At 33.2% G+C, this 24529-nt stretch overlaps 1 protein-coding gene across 24 annotated transcripts in view; it reads right to left on the bottom strand.

Annotated features, from left to right (window-relative positions):
* Positions 1-2613: 2613 nt before the first annotated feature.
* The window catches only part of ADGRL2 (adhesion G protein-coupled receptor L2), a gene marked incomplete at both ends in the record, with an annotated part of 146666 nt that continues 124750 nt past the window's right edge, over positions 2614-24529 (bottom strand). For 3 of the 24 annotated variants that reach the window (XM_079697730.1, XM_079697733.1, XM_079697732.1), the window contains 7 exons: positions 2614-4645; positions 7974-8102; positions 10052-10148; positions 10700-10828; positions 13442-13610; positions 15450-15541; positions 23359-23425. In XM_079697730.1, coding sequence (XP_079553856.1) covers positions 3891-4645; positions 7974-8102; positions 10052-10148; positions 10700-10828; positions 13442-13610; positions 15450-15541; positions 23359-23425 — 1438 coding nt within the window. Of the gene's footprint in view, positions 4646-5346; positions 5385-7104; positions 7123-7659; positions 7742-7973; positions 8103-10051; positions 10149-10699; positions 10829-13441; positions 13611-14263; positions 14291-14574; positions 14620-15449; positions 15542-23358; positions 23426-24529 lie in introns of those variants that run through there. The other 21 variants (XM_079697714.1, XM_079697736.1, XM_079697719.1 and 18 more) reach the window with 16 other exon arrangements.

Genomic DNA, 24529 nt, shown 5'->3' with positions numbered 1-24529 from the left:
CTAGCAGGAAGCATGTGATATGGCATTTTCACCCAAAAGCATACTATTTTTATTACCCAGTGAAGCAATCCTCATCTATATTTAACACGTCAGTGACTTTTCATACTGACATTTGAGGTTTAATGCAACAATTTCATGGAAAGAAAAATATGTGGAACATAGGATCATGTGAACTCTTGATACTAAGTTTTATTTGTAAAACACTCAGGGATTACTGTCTTTAAAAAAATTTCAGTATCAATAAAATATGAAGAGCTGCTTTCATTTCAGAAATTCAACTTGTATGCATTCTTTCAAGTTTTTCTACTTAGAAGGGTATAAGCACAATAAAAATTTTACTGAGTTGAAGTTTTTTACAAAACACTCTATCCCACGAGAACATCTTAAAGGTCAGTTTTAAGAAGGTTCAAAGTTGAATTGATGGAAAATTACATATTCCCTTTTCTCATTTAAATAAATACATAAAGCAAGCATCTTGAATATACCCTGTAACAAGTACACATGAATTCTTCTTTTGATATTGGGCAGTGAATTTGTGCATAATACTTCTTTTGGGGGAAAGGATAGTGACAGTGATTTTCTGTCAAATAATTGTTGCTGTTGTTTTTCTGGTTAAAATATTATATATAACTACCCTCAAATGAATGTGGATGAGTTGAGCTGATGCAATACTTAAGCAATTTATGGATTTTAATGGATTCTCTTCCACATAAATGATTTTAAAAGCCTATAAGATGAATATATACAGATGTATAAGCTATAATTTTTTTCTGTTGGTGAATAGAACAAACACAAGCCTGTATTTTAAAATACAAGAGATCAATCTGGACTAACATTTTTATCAAGCTGCATCTAAAATAAATGGAAACAACCACTCCTTATTATTAATAGACCTGTTGACTAACTGTCCCTGAGATAAGGTATAATAATGTGACTTTATAAAAAGTCACGGTTGTGATTATTACAAAGAGAAACAATTAAGAAGGTGGAAATTGCATATCTAAGTGAAGTCTGGACAGACTCAAAGAAACTACTGGGCTAATAGAGTAATGCACTAGTCAATAGATTAATAATTTTAAACCTAAGAAATTATCTGTACTAGGGGGAATGCTGGATAGAATTTAAGGCAACATTTATATATTTTTAAAAAGAAATCCGTTTTAAAAGCGATTCTTCTTTTGGTGGCAAAGATGAACGATAGCTTCCAAATTGTATTCTCTAATGCGAAGACTTGTAAATTACCTATTCTGAAGAGAACATTAACCATTTAGGTACTAGGTATTTCTGCACTTGTTCACATCATACCAGTTTTAAGAACAGCCTCAAGAGAAAGAAATGCCACAAACTGAACAATCAATGTTGCCTTAAAAAAAAATTTTTTTTGGCAATTCACCACTGAACCAGCCTAACCCTAGTTAGCCTGTATATTAGGAAGTACAGATCACATAACATTGTAGAGTTTCAGGCTTGGACAGCAAAAAATATAACATAATAGAAAATGAAAATGCTTGATTATATAATGCCCCCTTCTAGTAAATAAAGTTTTGTAAATTCCTGCAGGATTTTACCCAAGTATGAATACCCTTCTCAGAGGATTGTTAAATCTGTTTAAATATCAATGTAATTTCTTATAGTCAATTCCCAACTTGTTAGGTATTAACTATATGTGATTACACTCCTCCATTGTCACCCTATTAAATATTGATAATATTTTATTACATAGTGTCTACCTTACTGCATCCACATTTAGATAAATATACTTTAAAATGTTTTTCTTATTACTTTTTTTTTTTTTTTGCGGTATGCGGGCCTCTCACTGTTGTGGCCTCTCCCGTTGCGGAGCATAGGCTCTGGATGCGCAAGCTCAGCAGCCATGGCTCACGGGCCCAGCCGCTCCATGGCATGTGGGATATTCCCGGACCGGGGCACGAACCCTTATCTCCTGCATCGGTAGGCGGACTCTCAACCACTGCGCCACCAGGGAAGCCCACTTATTACTCTTTTTAAATAGGCTAAGTGTGTCCACATGAAATAAAGTGATTTCTAATGTGGTGGAAGCCCTTGAGAGAACGAGTAAGCTTTAGAAGAATTTGGTATAAATGCTGATGATGTAGACAGGAGAAAATCTGCATGTTGAGATTCAATTATATGATTTTTGAACCTTTCCATGAAAACAAACATTGTCATTTGCAGCTGCCTATAGGGATACTTATAATCCTCAAAGTGTAAAAGTATGTTTTAGGATTTGCTTCTCAATACTGCTGAAAAGTCAGGGTTTTTTTTAATGATGCCCAAATTTGACTTGAGATTTCCAACACGTCTTTTTTTTTTCATTTTTATTTGTTTTGGCTCTGTTGCAATGCAACAGACACAAATACTTTCAGTATATTTCCCTATTGAAACCTATCTGCCAGATTTTGTGCATAGGTAATGGTAATTAGACTACAAATATATTCTTTTCAGGATACAGAACCATCAGGCAGCTGAACTGTATTCTTTTGCATATCCGTGGGTTATATTGTGAAGGAACCTAGTATACCCAAGGGGAGCCGGGTGGCAAAGGACCGGTATGTTAAAGCCAATTATGTATCATACATAAAAGTGCACATTAGCTACTTGAAAAAATTCACATTTATTTACTGTCAAACCGTGTTAAACTTTACACTGGATATTAGTGATGGGTTCATTATTAACAGGTTTACACAAAGGGATGAAAAGAAAAGCAGAATTTTGCTGAAACAATTTACATTTCACTAGAACTTTATCATAAAATAAATTAATTACTAAATATAGGCAGAAGGAATATGGAAGAGTAATATTTATGTTTAATTTTACTTTTAAAAAAAGAATAGGCACCTTTTGTTCACTAGAAAGTTTGTGAGAAGTGCCCAGGGCCCTCTTTGCCCCCTGTTCAAGAACAAACAGAGGGGTGACAAACAATCTTTTCTAGATTTCACCACATTTGTGCAAGGCATGGCATAACTGGCTTCAAAGAGTTTTTTCCCCATAAAACACGTTCTTTTGGCCATAAGAAATTTAAATTTAAGAATAAGGACTAATTTGTCAAAGCAGAACACTGTATACAGTGGAAAATAAGTGAAAATGGGTAGAACTTACAATGACAAAGTGTAAGAAAAAACATTTGATAACATATGTGCAACCAAGAGCTTTACACAGTATTTTCTCCAAACTCTAAAATTATTTTAATGACAATTATATTTCAGTTGGACACAAATGTATTTACTTTACCCTAGCAATAGAACAAAATATAATTTCTTTAGCCATTTTTGAATAGGTCATTGTACAGTTGAGGAAACATATGAAATAAGGCCTGTGGCTTGATTGCTAGTGGTTAAACATGTTTTCAATCTTTGCCTTAATGTAAAAGGTTTGCAGTTAACTGCAAACTGATGCAGAATATCTCTCCTGCTTTTCCAAGTCTTGTCAGGAACAGTAAGGTACAGTAAATTTGTCCCACAGGATTTTAAAGCCTACGTCTTGTATATAATACAATGCAGGCCTACAAAAATGGTGCAGCCATATTTACAAATTTAGTTCACAAACTGCTGCAGTAAAATGGCTGGAAAGTTTTGTTTCGCTTGTTTCACAATTTCTCTAAACAGCAGCAGAATCTTAAAATACCTGGTTGGCATCTCTTTTCTTTGTAACAAATAATTCATTTTCGTATACTCTGTGTATATACAAAGTTTTTGTATGTTATATAAAAATTCACAGAACTGCAAGGTTCAGTCATCTTTTTTACACTGGAGAACCACAGGTCAACAGAGCCATCTCTTCAAGCAGAGTTTGAGGGAGCTGTATCAGGCCACGGAGCCTGTCTTTATTTACCAACACTTGCACGGGGCCGCTGGGATTCCTTAGCTGCACTATTAAAGACTTGTCACCAGCTGCATTTGTCCTTCTCTGACATCTCCTTCTGGAATACACCCTTCTTTGTTAATGGGGATTATGTAACCATCACTATTGCCCCTGCTGATTTGGTAGCACATCTGAAGCTGATGGCCAGCTCCAAGGTTTGGCATGCTCTTATAGTAAATGTCCTCGTTCTCACTCCTCCTGGATGGAGACAGGTCTTCTTCCATGTCAGGGCTGCTCTCCTGATATGGAGAGTCTCTAAGGTTGGGCATGCTTGTGTAAAGAGAGTCTCTGTTGGGGGACTGTAGGTGGTCCTCGGCCTCGGCTGTCAGCTGGGAGACGTAGCTGTCAGTCCCCTCGGGCTTCACTTTCTTCTGGGGTTGGTACAGAAGGGAGTGAGTCCGCTGAGGAATGAGCGGTGCCTCGAGTTCTTTGTGATGGAGCTCCAGCCCTGGGTTGTCACTGTGCATTAAAGACGAAGCATCTGCCACAATAGCGTCATCTTCGCTGCTGCCCCCTCCAATCACAGGTTTGACCGGTAGCGTGAGCTCGAGGTTGTGAGCCTTGCTGCTGCCCCGCAGGTTGTTGTGCACTAATTCTGAAATGATCATTTTCTCAAAAGCGGTATCATTCAGACTTAGTCCACAGTCCACGACTTGCACGCTGTCATTATAGTCCCCCTTGCGTAGTGAGTAGCTGTTGTTAAAATTACCATTTAGCGGTAGAGTATCCATGGCACTTGTATCCCTGGCATTGTTCAGTGAATGTCCTGAAACAGAAAAGGGAGGGGTTCGGTTACTGCCTCTGTTCCTTCTTCAAGAATCTTTACTTCTTTTGTACAAAACTTTTTAATGTCGTTCAGGACAAAGTTGTATTTGAAAGCTAACACTTGGAAAGTGCCAGGCTTTCCTGCATTCCCAACTGTAAACAGTTGCAACCCCTTAGATAACAGGAACAAGTGTGAAAGAATAATACTGTTTTCCAGGGAGAGAAGGTGGTATACAGAATGCTGCTTTATCAATTTCGGGGAGACAGTAGTTATGAATTGATTTTTGGTCAAATCTCTGACACTCTTATAAAGACTTCACTCCATGCCCTTGCATAGTTAATGCAAAGCAATTCATTAGTGACATTTACATTTTAAAGTACGAGACTATGGTTTATAAAAATAAAATTAACAGAATTTGTCCTAAACAACACTAAATTAAAAAGGAATAAGTCACATACAAAAACTGAAGGCAAATGTACAACATAAACCCACATAACTGGCAAGCAACTCTTTAAACAACATTCTAACATTTCCTTTTTCTGGAGATGAAGTGAAAAAAAGAATGAAAAAATGGACAGACACAAAGAATTCATGTTAAACAAAGACAGCCGTCTCTCATACTGACTGGACCAGGGGCCCACAAGCACCATCCAACAACACGACAGACAGCAGGTGGAATGACTCACTTTGGACAACTCACATCATGTCTGTCTGCTCAGGCTATCTGGCCTAAGAGTAGCTGATATATAAAAGAAAGTAAAATGATTTATTGTAACATGATGAAGAATTTCTAAGCTTCTCAGCAACTTAGAGCAAGGGTTCAACAAATTAGATCACCAGCAATAGCAGCCTTTTACTTTTTCATTGAATATTTCTTATTATTTTGAACTTTTATTTGGTACTAATACTCTCTCTAATAGCAATGGCCCCAGGCTCCTATTGGTCAAAGTTTGCCTGCAGCCCTGCAGTCTGCATCAGTCACAGTGACAGCACCGAATGAACCAGCAGAGTCTACTGTACGAGACTGGCCCACAGACACCATGGGCATGGAGGTTAAACGCAGAAATGTTAGGAGATTTCTTAAGTATGGGTCACAGAAATTAAACCAAGAATAAATATCAACTGTGGAATGGGAAAAGGGTGTCAGCCTTGGCTAATATATTTTTATTTCTAAAGGAATGAAAGATTGGATACGTCTGCTGAAGATATGAAAAGAGGTTCAGGAGGAAAAAAAATATGGTAACATGCTCTCTTTGAATCAGAGTTGTATTTTTCTACAGACACATAAACATGTAAACTAAGACATCACAGTGCTTCTCAGGCAGATGAAAAAAGAAGGTTTTAGAGAAAATTAAATGGTCTGTACCATGGAAAGTTAGGTTATTCATTCTCAAAATCCTAGAGAAAAAAATCACTTGTCTACAGATAGGTCTGGAAAAAAAAAGAATGAAATGATGTTATTGAAATGAAACTGACCACTGTGAGGCTGCTGCATTGTATGCAAGGCTTGGAGGAGTTTAGGAAAAAAATTAATTCTTCGAAAAAATAGGAAATTTCCCTTTTTAGTGCTCACTCCACTCTTAAAGCTGCAGATTATCCTAGAAAACTCAGTCATGACCAATAAATACCTAATAAATGCTCAATTAATTATCATTAGCAGAAAATAGGGGGGTCATATTTATTATTGACTCATGTTATTTAAAAAATTCTGATCCAACTTCTACATTTGAAAAACTGACAGTTCGATTTGTATCATGCTCCAAGGCATGTTTGACAAAATGAAGTTATGATAGTTCTTTGCATGGCTTCCTTTAGCCTCGTTGACACAAATCTCCAGCTTTATAAATTTATATACGTGGCACAAACTTTAGAAGATCTACTATTAGGAAACATTTGATGTTTTAAATTATAAGTGACACGGGGATCAGTTGCTAGCATTTGTTTCCTCCGTCGAGGTTTGGTCTTGTCATTTTTCTTTTTATTGTTGTTTAATAAATATAAAAATATATACTGGGTAATCCAAAAGGTGTTTTCTATGATATACTGCAGATTTAAGCACATCTTTGGCTGGTTTTGAAGAGGCAACTTTTTCTGCCCAAGTTCAGGTAATTCACTGGAAGACTTTCCACAGCCTGTAGCAAGATTACTGTGGGAATGCAGAAATGATAAGTCAATTATTAAGCATTCTGGTTGACAGTACCTCAGGCTTTAAAGAGCAAATTATTTCAGCATTGCATGTACTTAAGTATGGACAGCATTTGCTACAGACCTCTATTACTGACAAAAGGCAGCACATATAGATGTACTGTTTGAATTTGGAAACATTTGAGTTGCAAATTGTGAACCACTTGCCCGCTGAGTCTACTTCATGACTGCTAGTTATGTTTTAATTGTGCCGGTTAAAAATCATGCTGAAAAAATTTACATTTGATAGGCAAAGTTAAGTTTTACTCCCATACTTGTCTCTCTGTAGGTTGCTAGAGGAAAGCATAAGGAAAGTAAGAAAAACAAGAGAATGAAAAGAGAAGCTGCAGTTACGTTAAAAAAGAATGTCAAGAAAAAAAAAAACAAAACGGAAACGAAGTTCTGTGTTTAATTTAGTGGCAAATATCAATCACAAATAAAGATTATATGCTAACTGTAATTATGCAATAACTTTCACCAAACTCTTGAAAATTCTGTTAATATTAAATATATATATATATATATTTTTAAATAAATAAGCTATTAGAAAATACAGTAAAATACAGGATGGGTTAGTGACAATCTCGCCCCCTCCCCCAATAAAAAACTATAGGTATAAACTGACTAATATTAACTTTATTCTTAAAGTTTTTTAAGAAGAAAGAAAAACTACCATAAAGCTGCACTATACTATAGTTTGGTTACATTGATAATGCTGGATGTAGTTTTCTATACCTAGGCATCCAAATTATTAGCTAAGTCATGCCAGAAGCAAACTCCATCAGCAAGCTTTAGAGTCAACTGAATAGTATATTACATAGATAGGATACCTCTAAATGATATAAATCTTGAAGATGGGCTCTCAGACCATGTGATGTCAGTCCTGTAATAATATATTAAGATTTATGCCACCTGTGTCAAAAACATGGATAATTATTGGTAAATACTAACATGACTGAATTTTTACTATAATATAGTGCAGTTTTAGAAGCCTGGCATGGGCAATACCATAATGCTTTTTAACTGAGAAATTAAGGATGTAATAGTAAGTATATGGTAACTTGAGTGTTCTAGAAAGAGGGCAAAGATCAGAGTTCTGTTTAGCAGCAAAGAAAGGTAGTTGTATTCGTAAGTATAAGCACACCTGGTGAGTTAAACACAGGAGCTGAAGGGGCATTACATACAACTGTTTCAGCGAGCAATGTGTTATAGGGGTTGTTAGTGCCGTGGGGTCGAAGAAGAGGGTTTGTTAGTAGGTAATTGCCAGTCATTCCTAAAGCAAAGAAACAGAAAAAAATACATCAGTTCTCTTATTTTAGTGTTGCAGTTGCAGTAAAGTACTTTTCGTATTCATCAACGGTAGTGGATAAGTTGGCAATGGAAAATCTGCTGAAATTTTCTGACTGTATTTGAACTACTAATTTGAAGGAGAAAGGGAAGAGGGAAGTTAAATTTCAGCAATTCACAGGTGCTTTCTAAGTCCCCCAAGTAAACACCTGCTGAGGATGACATTTACTAATTTATACAAAATCACTGTTAAACAAAAATGGCAATTAAATGCACAGAGATCAACATTATGTTTCAAGATGTTACTGCTTAATATTAAAAACCTAACCACTGAGGCCCAGAAGAGGGAATCTCAAACTTTCAGAATTTACAGGTGTGGGATTATCCCTCATGAAAACATCGGTGTTAATACCAACTCTGATACAAGCAGGAGGAAAAACAACTTTCACAAACAGGTAAAAAGTATGACACATTGCACCAAGCTTCTCTTAGTAAATGCAAGAGCACACATGCTGAGGGGAAAAAAGAGACTGTGTATAATGAATTATTAGACCATTCACAAATTCTATCCAACAAGAATTCTCCTTCTGTAATCTTATTTGCCAGGTTTCAAAAATGAATCATTGAATAATTCATTTCCTTTTTGATAGTCATCTTAACAGAATTAGGTAAAACATCAGAGCAATGGAATAAACACACATTTCACTCATTCTAATTGACAAATTACAAACCTTTCAATACTTATCAAACATGCGTTTTGCATAGCTAATGTAATTTGGCTAAAAATATTTTAAAATTCAAGTTGGTTTTGATGCCATACAGGTGATTTTTTTCATTTTAAACCAGAATCTCATCAGAACAATGTCAACAATGAAAAAATGTCTTTCATACTACATTGTGATAAAATATAACATATTATATTACAAATCAGTACATCAAAACTGAAATTACCTGGATAAATTACCTTTCCAAGAATATATACAATAATATATGATTTTTTTTCAAAATAAATTGAAATGTATTAAACTTGTACTCAGGAATATGTGTCTGTACATGTACTTGTGCCCTTATCTGGCTAAATTATTTTATTTGTCATATTATTTTAAGTTGGAATTATATTGATTATGTGATAAGTTTAAGGCTATAATTGTAGACACATTAAATAATAACAATTCAAATATAAAAATTACTTTGTAAATTCTCATGTAGTTTAATTATTTGTTTATGAAGAGTTAGTATAAATGTTTTGACATTTACTTTTTACTTTTTGAAAGAAATGTAAAAACAGAAGAATTTTACAAGTAAGAATTTTCACTGCAAAACTGGCACTGTTTGTGAATAGTAGTTACTCTAATTATATTAATGTTTTAAGAAGAAAACTTTCATAAATGTACGTTTAGAAAGAATAAATCTGGGGCTTCCCTGATGGCGCAGTGGTTGGGAGTCCGCCTGCCGGTGCAGGGGACACGGGTTCGTGCCCCGGTCCGGGAGGATCCCACATGCCGCAGAGCGGCTGGGCCCGTGAGCCATGGACGCTGAGCCTGAGCGTCCGGAGCCTGTGCTCCGCAATGGGAGAGGCCACAACAGTGAGAGGCCGGCATACCGCAAAAAAAAAAAAAAAAAAAAAAAGAAAGAAAGAATAAATCTGTATTCACTAGGAAAACATTTTAATCTGTGGCAAAGCATGTTCTCAGAAATTACTTTTTCCAGCCTCACTCTGTTAACGTGGTATTTGAAATCATACTTTTTGCATTACATTATTGAATAAAAAATTTATATGTACTTTAATAAAGGATAAAAGATGACTCAACAGGTTTAAGAGCTTGTGATATAAACCCATTTGAGAGGAAAATTCAGCATTTTCTCTAGAATTATTGCAAATTGGCAAAAGGCACAAAATTTAAATTGTAAACTCAAATTTTCCTAGTAACTGACCTTGATTAAGTGTTGAAGTGCTATTGATGTCACCTGAGATAAAAGAAGATTCAGATTGTTTTCTCACAGTGTCATTCCACATCCTTCTTATACGACTCTATTAACATAAAATAGCAAGACATATGTTATGTTAGTTTTCCCAAGCTTACCTTACATTAAAGACACACAAAGATGTACCCTAAACAATCTGTGCAGAATTATCTTTTGACCTTTTTTAGAAAAATGTATGTTGATTCTGTTCTAGAACTAAGGAAGTCTATACTCCTCTGTTGCTTCCTCTACTAAGGAGTATTTAATTTTCCAATCTTAAAGAGAGTGTTCACTTGTCTTTTTTTAAAGTGGAGATGGCTAGTTAATCAACAAATGTTTACTGAATGCCTACTGAGTCCTGTGCTGTGTGAGCTTAGGATATCTAATGATTATGACATACTTCTTAAAAAAGAATACCTCTCAAAAAAGGATGTTTACACCTAAGAAACACCTTGAAGAAATACTTAGGATGAAATTAAAACCAGAATACCAAGAAGGCAAGTATTTGCTACCTAGATCATTATAATGAGGAGACAATTAGTACATCTGAACAGAACATGTCTCAGAAGGCTTTCCATAAAGAAGATTAATTAAAGATGCTGTCAAACTCTTTGTTACCTGTGTGCCAGAGGAATACCGAGCACTGGTTCTGGTGGTGGACGCCTTCACTGAACTGTGAGGGCTCTCAGTTGGGAGGCCGCCGCAGCAATACGAGTGTCTGAAGCACTTGCCGTATTCTTTTCGTACCTGCATTGAATAACCACAAGACCAAGGGATTAATATAAACATACGTGCTCCTCTCTCTCTCTCTAATTAAATGAGCAGACGAGACAAGAAGTCCCACTAACACTTCTCCGTGGAGATTACAAAGTCAAGTTCAATTGAAACTGGTGAAATGGTAATCAGAAAAACACTTCTGTCCACTAGACTGGCTAGTAGGATTTGTAAAGGGTGATATCATATGTAGAAATGCTTTATACCCTGTTTTAATTATGCAAATGTTATTTATTAATACAATGGTAATATCTTAAAAGCCTTATTCTAGCTATAGCCTTAGTAAACCCAATTTTCTATTTCATGCTAAGAAAATAAGATAAAAAATTTAGTATTTTCCTTGCTTAATTACATGTAACCATTTGTAATTCAGTCATTTAAGGTTTATATGCTTCGTGTCCTCTTAGGTAGGTCAGTACATAAACTTCTTTTTCTAGATTGCATGGTGTTGCAGGTGACCTCTTTATAATGAAAGACTACTTTGGCACAAGAATAAAGGAAAAAAAGTCCTTTGATACATATGTCATTAATTAGGATGGAATGTTTTCTTCATTTTCTGATGTGTCTAGCTCTAACATTTAGTGTAGAGAGTCTAAGATGCCTATTCACTTCATTAGCACACAAGGGAACTATTTAAGCAATTTCCATTCACATTAATGAGTTACCCATGTAATTTCCCTTTTTCCCTGAAGCTCGGACATATGGATAGATAGAAAAGTTGTCAGGCCTAAAAGAAAGTTGAAACTTTAAAAAGTGAGGTCCAAACAACTGCTAAATAATAGTGCCCCACTTAGGTGGTCAAGAATTGGGAGGAGGGGGGAGAGTTCTGGATTCTGTGCAGCTTTACTGGCATATAAACAGGTTTCATTGAGGCTAAGAGCCAGACTTTGACATTTCAAGACAGAAGGAGAGGCTGCATAAGAAATTATTTTTTCTAGTAGGTTACAAAAAACACTCAAAGGCTTCCCCCTCCCCGCTCCCCCCCACCCCATTTCTATGCTCAGTATCTGCCTGCAAAGGCCAAAAACTTTGACACTTATTCCTTGGGAAATTAGAGAATTAAAGTCACTAATGACCTTTTAAATCTAAGTGCACTTGAATTTTCATCCTCTTAGTTTTATTTAGTTATATCTATTAGAACAAATAACAATGGGGTTGAATTTTCAAAGCATTTTCTCTGCCTAAATATGCTTACTCAAGCAGTTAGAACCATGATTTTAACTAAATCATCTTATATTCTTAACAATTCATCCTGGCAGCACCCAGTAGGACATATCCAAGACTAAGTAGAACTTGTTCAAGAGAAATGTAACACAATGATTTTAAAATGCAATTGTTAATTAAAAAGCATAGCAAAATCTCTGTAAAATTAATATACAAACTCTATGAGGAAATAATGATGACCTCATCCTTTTTCTTTTAAGTTTATGCTTTGTGAAAAACATTTGACAGAAGGTATGAATATGTGATTATCTGCATGTATATAAAATGCTCATCTATGCAGAAAATATATAAAAACCAAAGTAATTACAAGGTTATACCTGTATAATGTTTAGAAAGTTAAGGTTCAGTGTTATTAAATAATACATGATACCTCATAAAAAATTTCTGCACACTTAATGGCTATTAACTGCTCTGCAATCCTATATAACCAAGACAATGGCAATCAAAATGGTATTTTATCCAAATAATACCCTCCGGTGTTGGTTTTGCCTAATGCCTATATTGCTGTGAATGTACATTATTATCTGTCAGTATTGCACATTCCACTGTCATTATCTCACAATTATAGCTTATCAGAACTGATGGAAGTAACAACACTATCATCTTGTCAGGACTGAAAACATAATAGCTTTCACTTTCACAACTCTATTTCTCTGTTCAGTTTAGTGACCAACTAGTAATAACAGAATAAAAAGACTACATTAGATATGCAGACAGGGAAAGGATGATACCTGGTGATAGGCATAGACATTTTAAACTTAAATGGTAGCTAAGATATTCTCTTAGGTTTAACATCTTCTTGTAATAGATTAAAATATTTCACCTTCAACTTTAATTTTTGAATCAGTTTTGCTGACTCCACTTAACATTAAATCAGGACAAAATAATAAGATGTAAGATATGAAATTGCTGGGTTTTAAGATCTTTCAAAATTACTCAGAAGACAATATTGATATTCATATTTTTGTATATCTTGTGCTTTTAAAATTTAGACCATTTATCCTTATACTCAATTTTGTTTTGAACCACTGCATTCCTTTTATTGAGCAAAGAACAAGATTATTTAACTTTTTATTTTTCTTGTATACCCTTTGCACAAAGCATTTTTGTAGACTTCAAAGAAGAAATCTTAACATAAGTATCTAGTTTATAATATTCCCAAATTGACATTCAATAGATGATTGGTATTGACACATTTTACATGTGAAGACTGAGCTTCCTGACTTTCATCACAATTAATTTATGATTAAAATATAATGCTATTAGTAATATTCCAGTTGTAACTTAAAATCTTCCCTATTATATGTATTATTTTCAAATCAAAGAACAAGTTAAGCAGAGCCTCTAAGTGTTTTCACTTACTTTCTTTTGGAGAGCACAGTGAAAGATGAAAATGAACACTCCCTGGAAAGCATTAAAGATGGTGAAGAGATAAGCCATCACAATAGTCTCCTCATTAATAAAAAGCAACCCAAATGACCAGGTTAGGCCAAGAAGACACAGAAGAGCGAAAGCGCCAAGCACCCAAGACCTGAAAAAATGAAGTGAATTTCATTAACAGGTTCAATGAGAGAACAACACACATCACACTTAAATATTAACATATCAGTAGTAGCAGTTGACTTTATGTTCACATTCAAATTCAACAGCATTTTGGCTTTAACCTTTCATTGATTAAAGAAAGAACAATAGCATTTAGTACTGCAGTCTCCAGTGAAAACAGCAACAGCAGGTATGACCTTTCCTTACTCAGAATAAACAAGGTATGAAAACTATATTAAAATACAAGGTGTAAAACATCCCCCGTGACTTTATTGTCTTTTATGTGCATTTTGGTAAAAGAAATTAAGGAGTCCTTAATTAGTTTACTCCTATACTTTTATTCCTGTGGTGCACTCAAGACACTGAATAATGTGACACATACAGAAAGGTTAAATGGCAGATAATCACTTAACACCTAAACTTCACATTCTAAGAAACTAATCTTAGGTGAACCTAAGGTTTTATAACTGAAGCATGAAGAAGCCTAGCTGAAATGAGACAAAAACATGAGAACAACTTCAAAATAAAATAATTTGGGAGAGATTTCATCATGAATAGCTTAAGGAGAAAGGAACTGTAGAAAATAGGATGGAATGAGAGGATTTAAAGTCAGTGCATTCCATGTCTAACTAATGATCTTACTTGATAAATGGCTTATTATCTTCATAGCTAGAAAGCATTATAAGCAGAAAAGAGAAACAAAATTATTAGGCAGAATTAAAATAGAAAGTAATAAGAAAGCATTTATATATTTTATAAAATTAGTCAAAATTAAGAAAGTCAAAATGCAGAGGCAAGCAATTAAAAAATAAAGGCATATTATAGTTTAAAATATTCTAGTAAATAAGATATTCCAAAATAATTATAAAAATTAAGGGCAATTCATGATATTGACGGATTTGTAAAAAATATAAATCATGCCATAAATTTGTTAATGTAGGGTTCTACCTTACCCAGGTAAGTCCGTATTATAGTAGCCATCACAAACACGGTAATTACTGGTGTAGATGAGAAGACAGAAAGAGGAAAAGGAAGAAAAGAGAGAGATGCTAAAGATTAGCTCTCTCTCTTACCATGCAACATGCAATGAAGCTGGCACTAACCTATCTAAAACTTTATCTAATTAAAAAAAAATTATCCTTACTATAGATCTGCCATTTTTAACATTAAAAATATTTTCCACATCCCATTATAACCAACTTGAACAATATCTCCTCAAATTTTAAATTAACTCATATTTTAAAAAATTAGTCTGAAAATGCTTTTATAAGATGACTTAATGAATCAACAGCTATCAATTTTTTGTTAATTAGATAACATTTTTTCCATTGATAGGATATTGCAGTTTTTTTCAACACTGAAATAAAGTGAACATTTATTTAATTATCATGAAAACAACAGACAATCTCCAAGTTAACAATAGTAATGGAGTAAATTCTCTTAGGAAAACAGGATTAGAAGTAGAAGATGCTCAGAATCCTTAATAAATCAAAAAGTCATTCAACAAAACAAACTTAATATAATCATATCAGTCATGCAAACAGGAACATCATTTTGAATTGCATTTTAAATTCAAATGAAATTGCTACAGTGATTTGGAATTTCCACAAAGCCACTGAAACAATTTCTTGGCTTTAGATCAAGACAAAAATTATTACCTAATTTTTGACCAGTGTCTGTGACATGGTAACAGTGAGACTCAACCTTGATCAGTAAAACTTCATTCTGAATAATTTCTACAGGTGAAAGATGGTATTCATGTATTCCCTGTGGAGAATACCTTTCACTTAGTTTGTCAAGCAGTAAAATTAAAATATGAAATACTTACTTAATGTTCTCCAACCTGCTAGAATCTGGTTTCAATGTGTTTGAGTGCTTCACCATTTTGCACAATGTGATCACCAGGAAGATAATATTTAGCTGTTACAACAAATAAAGAATTAGATCACTATGACAAAAAGTAAAAATTAATACATTTTTTCAAATATATTTAATGGGTTAATGCAGTTAAATATGAATAACACGAGTATATGGTAGACACTGATTCAATTCTAGTTTATTTATGCAATGATCAAGTTGAGTCTAGATAAAAAAAATACTCTGGCTACATATGATCGATTTTTTAATAGATCATTTGACATGAAATTGAAACCTCATTAAATCAGTATCATGTGGTGATGATTAAATAAATTAGACAGCCTAAATTAGTTTCTTTAGCCAGAAGTACTCCAGGGACTAAAAACCATATAATGAAAACACAGAAGTGAATTCCTTAGAAGGGGCATTTACATCATGCAGCTTATAAAGGAAAGATCCCTGAATTTGGGACCCTAAGACTTAGTTGAGAGTCTAGTTCTTGATTTTGACTGATTAAATGAGGAAAAATAACATTTGCATACTCTTTTTGTAAGGTAATGGTAAAGATCAAATGAGATAAAATATATGAAAAATGTTAGCTGGTTATATAAAGTAAGATAAAATTTAAAATATATAAATGTATTTGCTATTTAAGTGTTAAAGACCATCATTTCTTTCTTCCTGATGTCTCTATACTGTATGGAAGTAAGTAAACTCCAAAGGCTGTTTTGAGTCCCTCTAAACACTCAGTTGTACAAAGAATGTAGATGCAACAAGTGCCAACTGGGGAAGATAGAACCTGACATGGAAGCACAGTCTGGCAGGTCAACTTGAGAGAACTCAGAAGATAAGAGTTGTGTTTTGACTGAGGAAAGTTAAACGTTTGTAATTTGCATTTGCTTCTACGAAAGCCTGGCAGAATGCTGGATGGAGTGAAGGCAGTTCCACTTTTATGCTCTAAAAATAAAACTATGCTAAATCGCTCCTGGATTTTTTTGACCTTTTATTTACTTCAGATTGTTACTTTAAAAAAGACAAAATGAAGTTATTTTGTGAGGATTAAGTGATTTAGTGAAGGCACAAAGGGTATATCCAGAAAAGGACCCGTTTATATGTAGAGATGAAAGCAATTCCTTGGTAGTAAATAATCGACATAACTTTGTTACAGTAACGTGATTATTTTTACTGAGTCACAATACCATCTGATAAAATGATAACATTATTTTCCTCATTCATCACCACTTCTGATTTTATAATTAGGAAAAATGATGTAAGGCAATAAAGAAAATTTCCAAGTCCTTCCTAACGAGTTTAAGGAACAAAGCAAAGGCTTTAAGCCGTGTATCAGTCATTTTGTCTACTGTGCCTTGTTATTTCTCTTAGATGTAGAATTTCCTCTTAAGGACTAAAATAGGCATAATTTGCAAGTGCTGGCAGACAGCATTCCATTAATTACTTGAGGACAAAAGAAGCTCTTTGCTTAAAAAAGTACTTAAAAATTAATTTCTTAAAATACTTGTCTAGAGAAAAAGTAAATAGGTAAAAAAAATGTCTAGCTTTATATTCTGAAGATTATAAAGTCCAGTTGGTCATACATAAATAAAGGCTTACATTTTCAGGAATATTACAATATGATTCATTTCATTCAACAAATATTTATTGACCTTACTGCTCCACACAAGAATGTGCTTATTGTATAGGGATAAGACACAAATTTTCGCCTTTGAGAAATTAGGGATATCTTTCTGATAGTACAATGAATACTTAATTTGATTTTAAATAAGCATGGTACAGTTTATCTCTAATTTTTTTAAAGGCAAAATCAGTAGTGCTTTTACTTTTCATTTTATATAACAGTAAGCCTTAAATAGGACAATTTAAGAATGGTTAAAAACAAGTACTCCAAATAATCCTAAAAACAAACAAACCAACCAAAACCCATATAAGGAAACAAAGTAGCTACAACACTTATGTAAGAATGGCTGCCTTAACAGATTCAGAATCAAAATCTTTTAAACCTCCTGACCCTTCTTTTTGAATGTCCTGATAAAACTGTTTCTTTCTTTTATTACAAACTTCAAGGCCTAGGGTTGCCGTCTACCCCAACACCTTTTGTTAAATAATTTTCTGAAGCACAAAAGGGCCACAATTTGGAGCTCATTATTTTCTAAGCATATTACTTATCCCCTCAGGAATAAAATAATAGTAGTGGTAGGAGTACATTCAAGGAAAGAAAAAAAGTTATTACCCACCACAATGTCTAAACCACAAGGCAAGTAAAGAATGTGAATGTGAAAAAAATGTGGATGTATCAAGTATTATGCTATAAAAAGAAAATGAGTACAAAATGTGAACTCGTGGGGGTTACATCCATCCAAACAGATTTTTCAATGAAGAAAAACCAGGCAAAAAAAAAAAAAAATCTGTTACTTAAGAACTAGATCATTTTCCAATAAAATTGAAATGAAAATGAAGTGTACCTATGTAAAAATAGAATTAAAGCTTAAATATGATACAAAGACATTTGTTTCTTGTTAAGACAGAACTAACCAACTTGAAAATGCCACAGAAAACATATTTCATTTAATCCTTAAAAAACACTGTTAGATGCATCTCTCCTCACCCTACTGAAGTTTTTAATGTTATATACGTGTTCAGTTTTTCTTCCTAGCTACAAAGATAATACAGTCAACAAGATATAAAGTTCAGAAAATTACAGGAAAAAAAATACCCTGCCCACAACGTATAATCCTATCTCCAGAGGTAGTAGGTAGCACTTGGATAACCATTTTACAAATCTGTGATGTTAATTATCTTGCCAAAGACTACTTAGCTACTGTAATGTCAATGCTGAGATTCAATATACTGTCTTCTGGCTCCATGGCCCAGTCTTGTCAACAAAATTAACCAGTTTATTCTGGTTGAGAAAATTAGGAGTCTTCTAAACAAACCAAAGATATACTAGTTTTGTATTTTTTTAAAAAAAGTTTCCACTTCTATAAAGAGTAATTTAATTTACCACTCAATCAGAGATGACCAATGAGTTGAAGATATAATATTAAATTAATTAATACATAGAACACACTATCAAAGAAATCCTAAATGACATACAAAGGTGTGCTCTTCAAATGATTTCCACTTGATGGGCTTGCCATAATAACCAATTCTCCATTTCCTTTGCAAAACACTACCATCCCATAATTAGCAAATAGCTAAAACGTCCACACACTTCTATTCCCACTAGCCAAATTGTACTTTGAACAGTTATTTGTGTTTTCTTAATCCTGTCTGTGCTAGTTATATTCATACACAGCTAAATATCACACAAACCCATAAAACCCGAGTGGGGAAAGAAAGCTATTGTTTCTAGTATATTTAAAACCAAATGTTTCAAGAAGATGTTTTAAAAGTGAGTCTCTTTAAAAACAACTTAAAACCCTAGAAAAATAATCATAAAACCACAGAAGGACTCTTGCAGTCAGACTGTTTCACAAGTGTCTATGAATTCTCCAATTTACAGAAACTGAAAATAAAACTTTAGCCAATGCACTAATGGTTAAGTTGCCAAGAAATTTAGTTAAATCCAACACTAATTTAGTCTTTGAAATACGACGACGATATATAATTACTGAGGCAATGGTATCTTTAATAGGAGAAAATAACATCATTGTAAGACAAAGTAATTACGAAAAAATGTATGCAAGACTTATTGTGAATCACAGCGTAAGAGCAAAAACTGCCAAGCGTGAGATATTTTTCTTTTCCTCAACTCCACATTAAAAAATGTTACTAATACAAATTATTTACCGAAAAACGTCTATTATTTAGGTATTGGACATTTTAATACATTGCCACCAAAATATATGTGAGTGAAATATTTTCTGGAATTAAATAGAACACTTACTGAAGTGTTAACAAATTCTTTAAACTGTGGTTTTAAAGTTCTCTGATTTTCTCCAGTGTCTAAAAATGTAAATGCTAATTTTTAGTTTCATGGATAAATACTGTTCCTATGATCTTTTTCAGGAGGCAATATACTATAATAAGAGTTATAATTCTGTATAATAAAACATTTCAATAGATTTTCTTCTTTTCTCTTCTACTCTTGTTCTCTTAAAATGTAACTATGGGAATCAGAACAAGAAATAGAGGGGGCAAAAAAAATCTTTGATAAAATCTATTGTCCAAAATAGTCACTTGAAGACTGAAAACCTTAGTTTCAAATGACGTACTGAGTTCTTTCTTCTTATCATTTTCCCTATGACATAAATGGCTCTTTCTAGCCATATACTTCTGTGCTTCTTTTTTTGTTCTGGTTAGAGTAAGCAATTTCTTTCTCCTCACTTTTATTTCTTCCCAATTTATTTTTCTGCATTTGGTATGCATTTAAAAAATAAAGAAATCACAACCCTCAATGCAGAATTCTCCCTATTTCTCACTGGAAGGCAGGCAAAAAGGGTGAGAAGAATTGCCTCCACCATCCAACTGTTGTTCTTTTCCCTTCAAGTCCAATGCAGCCATTTTTTGCCCTCTTGTTTTTTGTTTCTTTCCAACATAAATGTTACTAAGTTTAAACAGAGTATTTTGGGATAGGTTGAAAGGTGCTATGCATCAATGAGAAAGGAAAAAGATGGAGTTACAGCTATGTACATAAAGACTGTCTACAGCTGGTATACATGTCATTAATCATTCATGTAGAAGCCTCTAGTAAGTACAAGTTAATAGGATTGTGTTACATGTTGTATGTCAACTCACCAGTCTAAATGCCCATACTGAAGATTAAGGTTGAAGATGAGGCAACTCATCCAGGAATTAATCAGATTTTAACTCTGCTCTGTGTGTGTGTGTGTGTGTGTGTGTGTGTGTGTGTGTACAGGTAAATAGGTAGATGGGTACCTCTTAACAGAATTCTATGTGAAAGAGTGAGACCAAATTAAAAAGAAAAGAACTTTCCTATTCAGCTAAAAAGAGTTAAATCACTAAATGGGGCATTCTTTCTCTTTCAATAACAAATAATACTCTTCTATCTATCCCCAAAAATAATTTCATAAATTACTGTTAAATAATCTGCCAGTGTAATTTGCTGATAAAATTAATCACTACTTGATGATATGGCTTAGCTAATCCTCACCCATATTGATGAACATGAAAATACAAAGAGTTTAAAGAAAGAAAAAGGTACCTATAGATTATAGGAGTGCACAGTTTGTTTTATAGTAATCGACCTGCTCAATTGAATCATATCCATTTGAGCTTAGCAGCTTAAAATTCATTCCAAAGCTTGCCGTCCTGACATGGATATGATAAGACACAAGAACAGAAACACCACTCTGAAGTAACCTAACTGAACTGCACATGTTCTGACCCTTTTTGTCCTCCCTAGAGCTTTTGCTACCTGGCAAATGCAACTCTAAAACTGCACTTGTATCTCCAGATCTTTGCTGTTAGCCAAGCAGAAACCTATTTCTCCCTGGGACTAGCAGCCAGAGAGGTGTTCTCTGAGGAAGACTTCTAAGTGAGTGTGTGAGCTGAACTCTTACTGAACTGAATTAATTATTAACGATGCAGATGGAGCTGTCCAAATGATAAGAACAGCTCCTGACGTGTCATGATCCAAGCTTTCATTAAACCATTTCAGGCATACTAATGGTTTCCCACTGCTCATTACTTACAAGCACTTTTCTCATAGATATAATAACTTTAGTGCCTGTAGGCAAGACATTCTATAGAAATACAGAAGTAGGAAGTTTTATCTTCCATAACATGTTGTTTTCCTTCATTGAAAATTATGAAAAATGTACACTTATTTAATACTACTAAGTTATATGATTTCAATTCAGAAAAGCTGGAAATGCAAAACTATGCTTTCTAGGAATATCAAGAGGTACTTTTTGTTATTCCTTAAAAGGACAGTATATAATATAATTTATATTGTATAAATTTTTAAACTGTGTCTGAACTGACTTTTAAATGACCTATATCACCATAAGGATATATACAGGTAAATATATTAATACTCAACAAACATATGCTGTACAATCACATATCTCACTTTAGGTTACATTTGAGATAATGTTTTACACTTCAATACCACTCTGTCTTTCTGTGTTGGGACGATTAGAGGGCAAAGCAATTGCAGGAGAAGAATTACTCCCAGGATCTGTACTGTGATTGCTACCTGCTGTTTTGTTTTGTTTTGTTTTTAAGTTGGGAACACCAAAGCCCTTCACATCTCAACGTAAATGACTTGGTAAAGGACAATAATGACAAGACTAAAAAATAATGGTAGGCTCTTGCTATAAAAGGGCAATATAATAAAACATCCTTTACCTCTTTTCTTACTGGAAGCTGAGTATATATGAACATTAACTCCTTTCGCCCAGTGAAATGTTTTTTAATACTCTAAAGTCAGTATTTATCTTCAGAGATAGAAAATAAACAAAACTGCAGTAGGACAGAAGTATAGATCAAATATCCATAAAATGATTTTTACAATTTTCAAAGTATCAGTATGTTCAGCCAAGGGGTCAGGGAAAAAAAAAAGCTTGAGTCTTTAAGGAGCATACCCCTTTATATCAGCTGTTTGTCATTTAATTCAAGATAGGCTTAGGGTGTGTTAGCATAAGTAAGCCAAGAACAAAAAATTGGGACAATCATCTGGATTGAATAATTCTGATGAGAAATCAGCTTTCCTAAGAACACTTGAGAGTGTTTTACTGGTTCGATTCGTACAGGCATTCATCTCAAATTTTCATTTTGCTTTCATAAGTAATTGTATAAAAGAATTCATTTTAGTGACAAAAGTAGTTTTAAGTTTCCTTTAACTACTAAAATTTTTTCTTAATTTTACTGAAGTACTAGTAACTATAATTGTAATACTATTAACTGTAGAAATATCTTAATAAGCTTACTTGTGTCACCTTTTTTAAAGAAAAAACAACCTTAATAGGAATAAACAGTTATAGGCAATATATAAACTTGATTGTTTCATTTTCAATCTTCTAATGGTCAATAACACTTATTTGTAACAGCATGATGCTAAAACCGAGTGAAAAGTTTTAAATCCAAATATTTTAGCTTTTTTAAAAAATTTCAACTATATTTGAAATATTTGACTAGTGATAATTTAAGTTAAAAAATACCTTAATGTCATTATACTTAAGTTGTATCAGGTTTATTTTAAAATAAAATTTCTTAGAAACCAATATTTTTATTTGGTATTTTAAGTCTTAGAAAAGTAATTTTATTTCTAATGAGTTTAAAATTTATTTAATATTTATTTATTATGCTAAGCTTAAAAAAACCTTTTTTGTGCCCTAAAAAGAATTTAGGGTGTGGACATTTATTTAAAAGTACTAAATTACTATGTGGAAATGAAGATAATAAATATTAAGCTAATGTTCTTTTACTTCCATAAAACATTCAATTCATAAATGCTACACAGGCTTGGTGCAGAGCTAATACTATAGATTTTAAAGATATAACTTCCTGAACTAAACCTCTTAACAAAAAATTCCACTAATCAAAACCAAAATATACTATACATATCAGTTATTCCTTTCTAATTATCAAACTACTTTAAAATCATACAATCTTAACATAAAGATTAAGACCTGACATTTTTGCAAATTAAATTACAAATGAGCGAAAAGTATTTCTTAAAGTAAAGAGTATTTTTAAAAATAGTACTAATTAGCAAGTGTATAAACTCTCAATAGATATCAAATGTAAAATATACTACACAATTTTAATCTGTAAGCTAGACATGCTTATAAATCTTTGAATGCACAGATAAATTAACAGTAAAACAAATTGTCCCTGTTTCAATTGTACTGCTAAAGCAGCAAGCTAAAAATGAAGGAAAAATAAAGTCTGCTTACTAGAATAATGAAGGTAACAGGTCCAATGAAACTCCATATGAAATAGTTATCAACATGAAGCCAGCAACTATTATGAAAAGAAAGAATATTAAGTAGCTTCAATGGATGCTCAACATCACAAGTAAAGCAAAATTTTAAAGATCTAACAAGCAAAAGTATCTTTACACTTACCTTTGAAAATTAATTTATCATGGGCAAGAACAATTTGAATAATTCTACTGTTCTTCACTTTAGGTTTTAAATTTGATAAAGACATATATAGTTATGCTTATATGGGGAAAACAATAACCCCCCCTCCGACCCCAATCCTGATGTTTAAGACCTCTGACTTTACTAAGAAAAACGTGAAACTTGGTATTGGTATTCAGAATTGTCTCATTCTTTAAAAGTTCTTATCTTCAAAATTTGCCTTTGGATCTATATCTGAGCTAAAATGTTTAACCCTATGGAACATAAGAGATTAAAAAAATAAGTGTTCAGATGTAATGTTTGTTGCAAAATAGTATAGCACAAATATAACACCTCAACTGGGAATGGATGAATACTAGAAAAAAAAATCAAAGTACAGAATTCATACTGTATTAGAGTAAGTGATGCATAAACTTATTAAGACAGATTTTACTTAGTGGTTCATTTTTCATGTAACATCAAATCCCCAATGAATTTCTTTTATTTGTCTTTCATCATCTGTGTAGTCAAAAAGCTTTCTTTAGTCCAAAGAATCTTTATATAACTAATTTTATCAAAGGAAAAAATAAACAGAATTGGAAAGCAAATTCATGCCTCTAGCAAATAAAATCCTTAGAAACATGGTCTACCTTCTGTCACTTTCCATAAATATATTTTTTTATAAATGAATGACAGTGACTTATTTTAATCCTTTCAAACTGCCTGATAAGATATTATCAAAGTAAAACATATGGGCTGGAATGTGGTACTGTCACAACTCAGAACGAGAGTTACCTAGAGGGTCGGCTGCACATAGAGAGCTAATGAAACATTAGTTTAAAAACTGAATAGTTAAACCTGTCAGATGCTTTAAGTTCAGAAGAATTTTTACCTAATATCTTTCTAAGGCCAAAAAGTTATTTACTTTTTCAATTTGTTAGAGGTCAATCTTTTGTGTTAAAAAGAAAGTCCATAATTTAGAATCTGCCTTGCCAGAGTACAA

Source organism: Hyperoodon ampullatus (genome assembly GCF_949752795.1).
Source record: "Hyperoodon ampullatus genome assembly, chromosome: 2".
NCBI lineage: Eukaryota > Metazoa > Chordata > Mammalia > Artiodactyla > Ziphiidae > Hyperoodon > Hyperoodon ampullatus.
The sequence above is the reverse complement of the archived record's forward strand: the minus strand, read 5'-3'. Positions and strand labels throughout refer to the sequence as shown.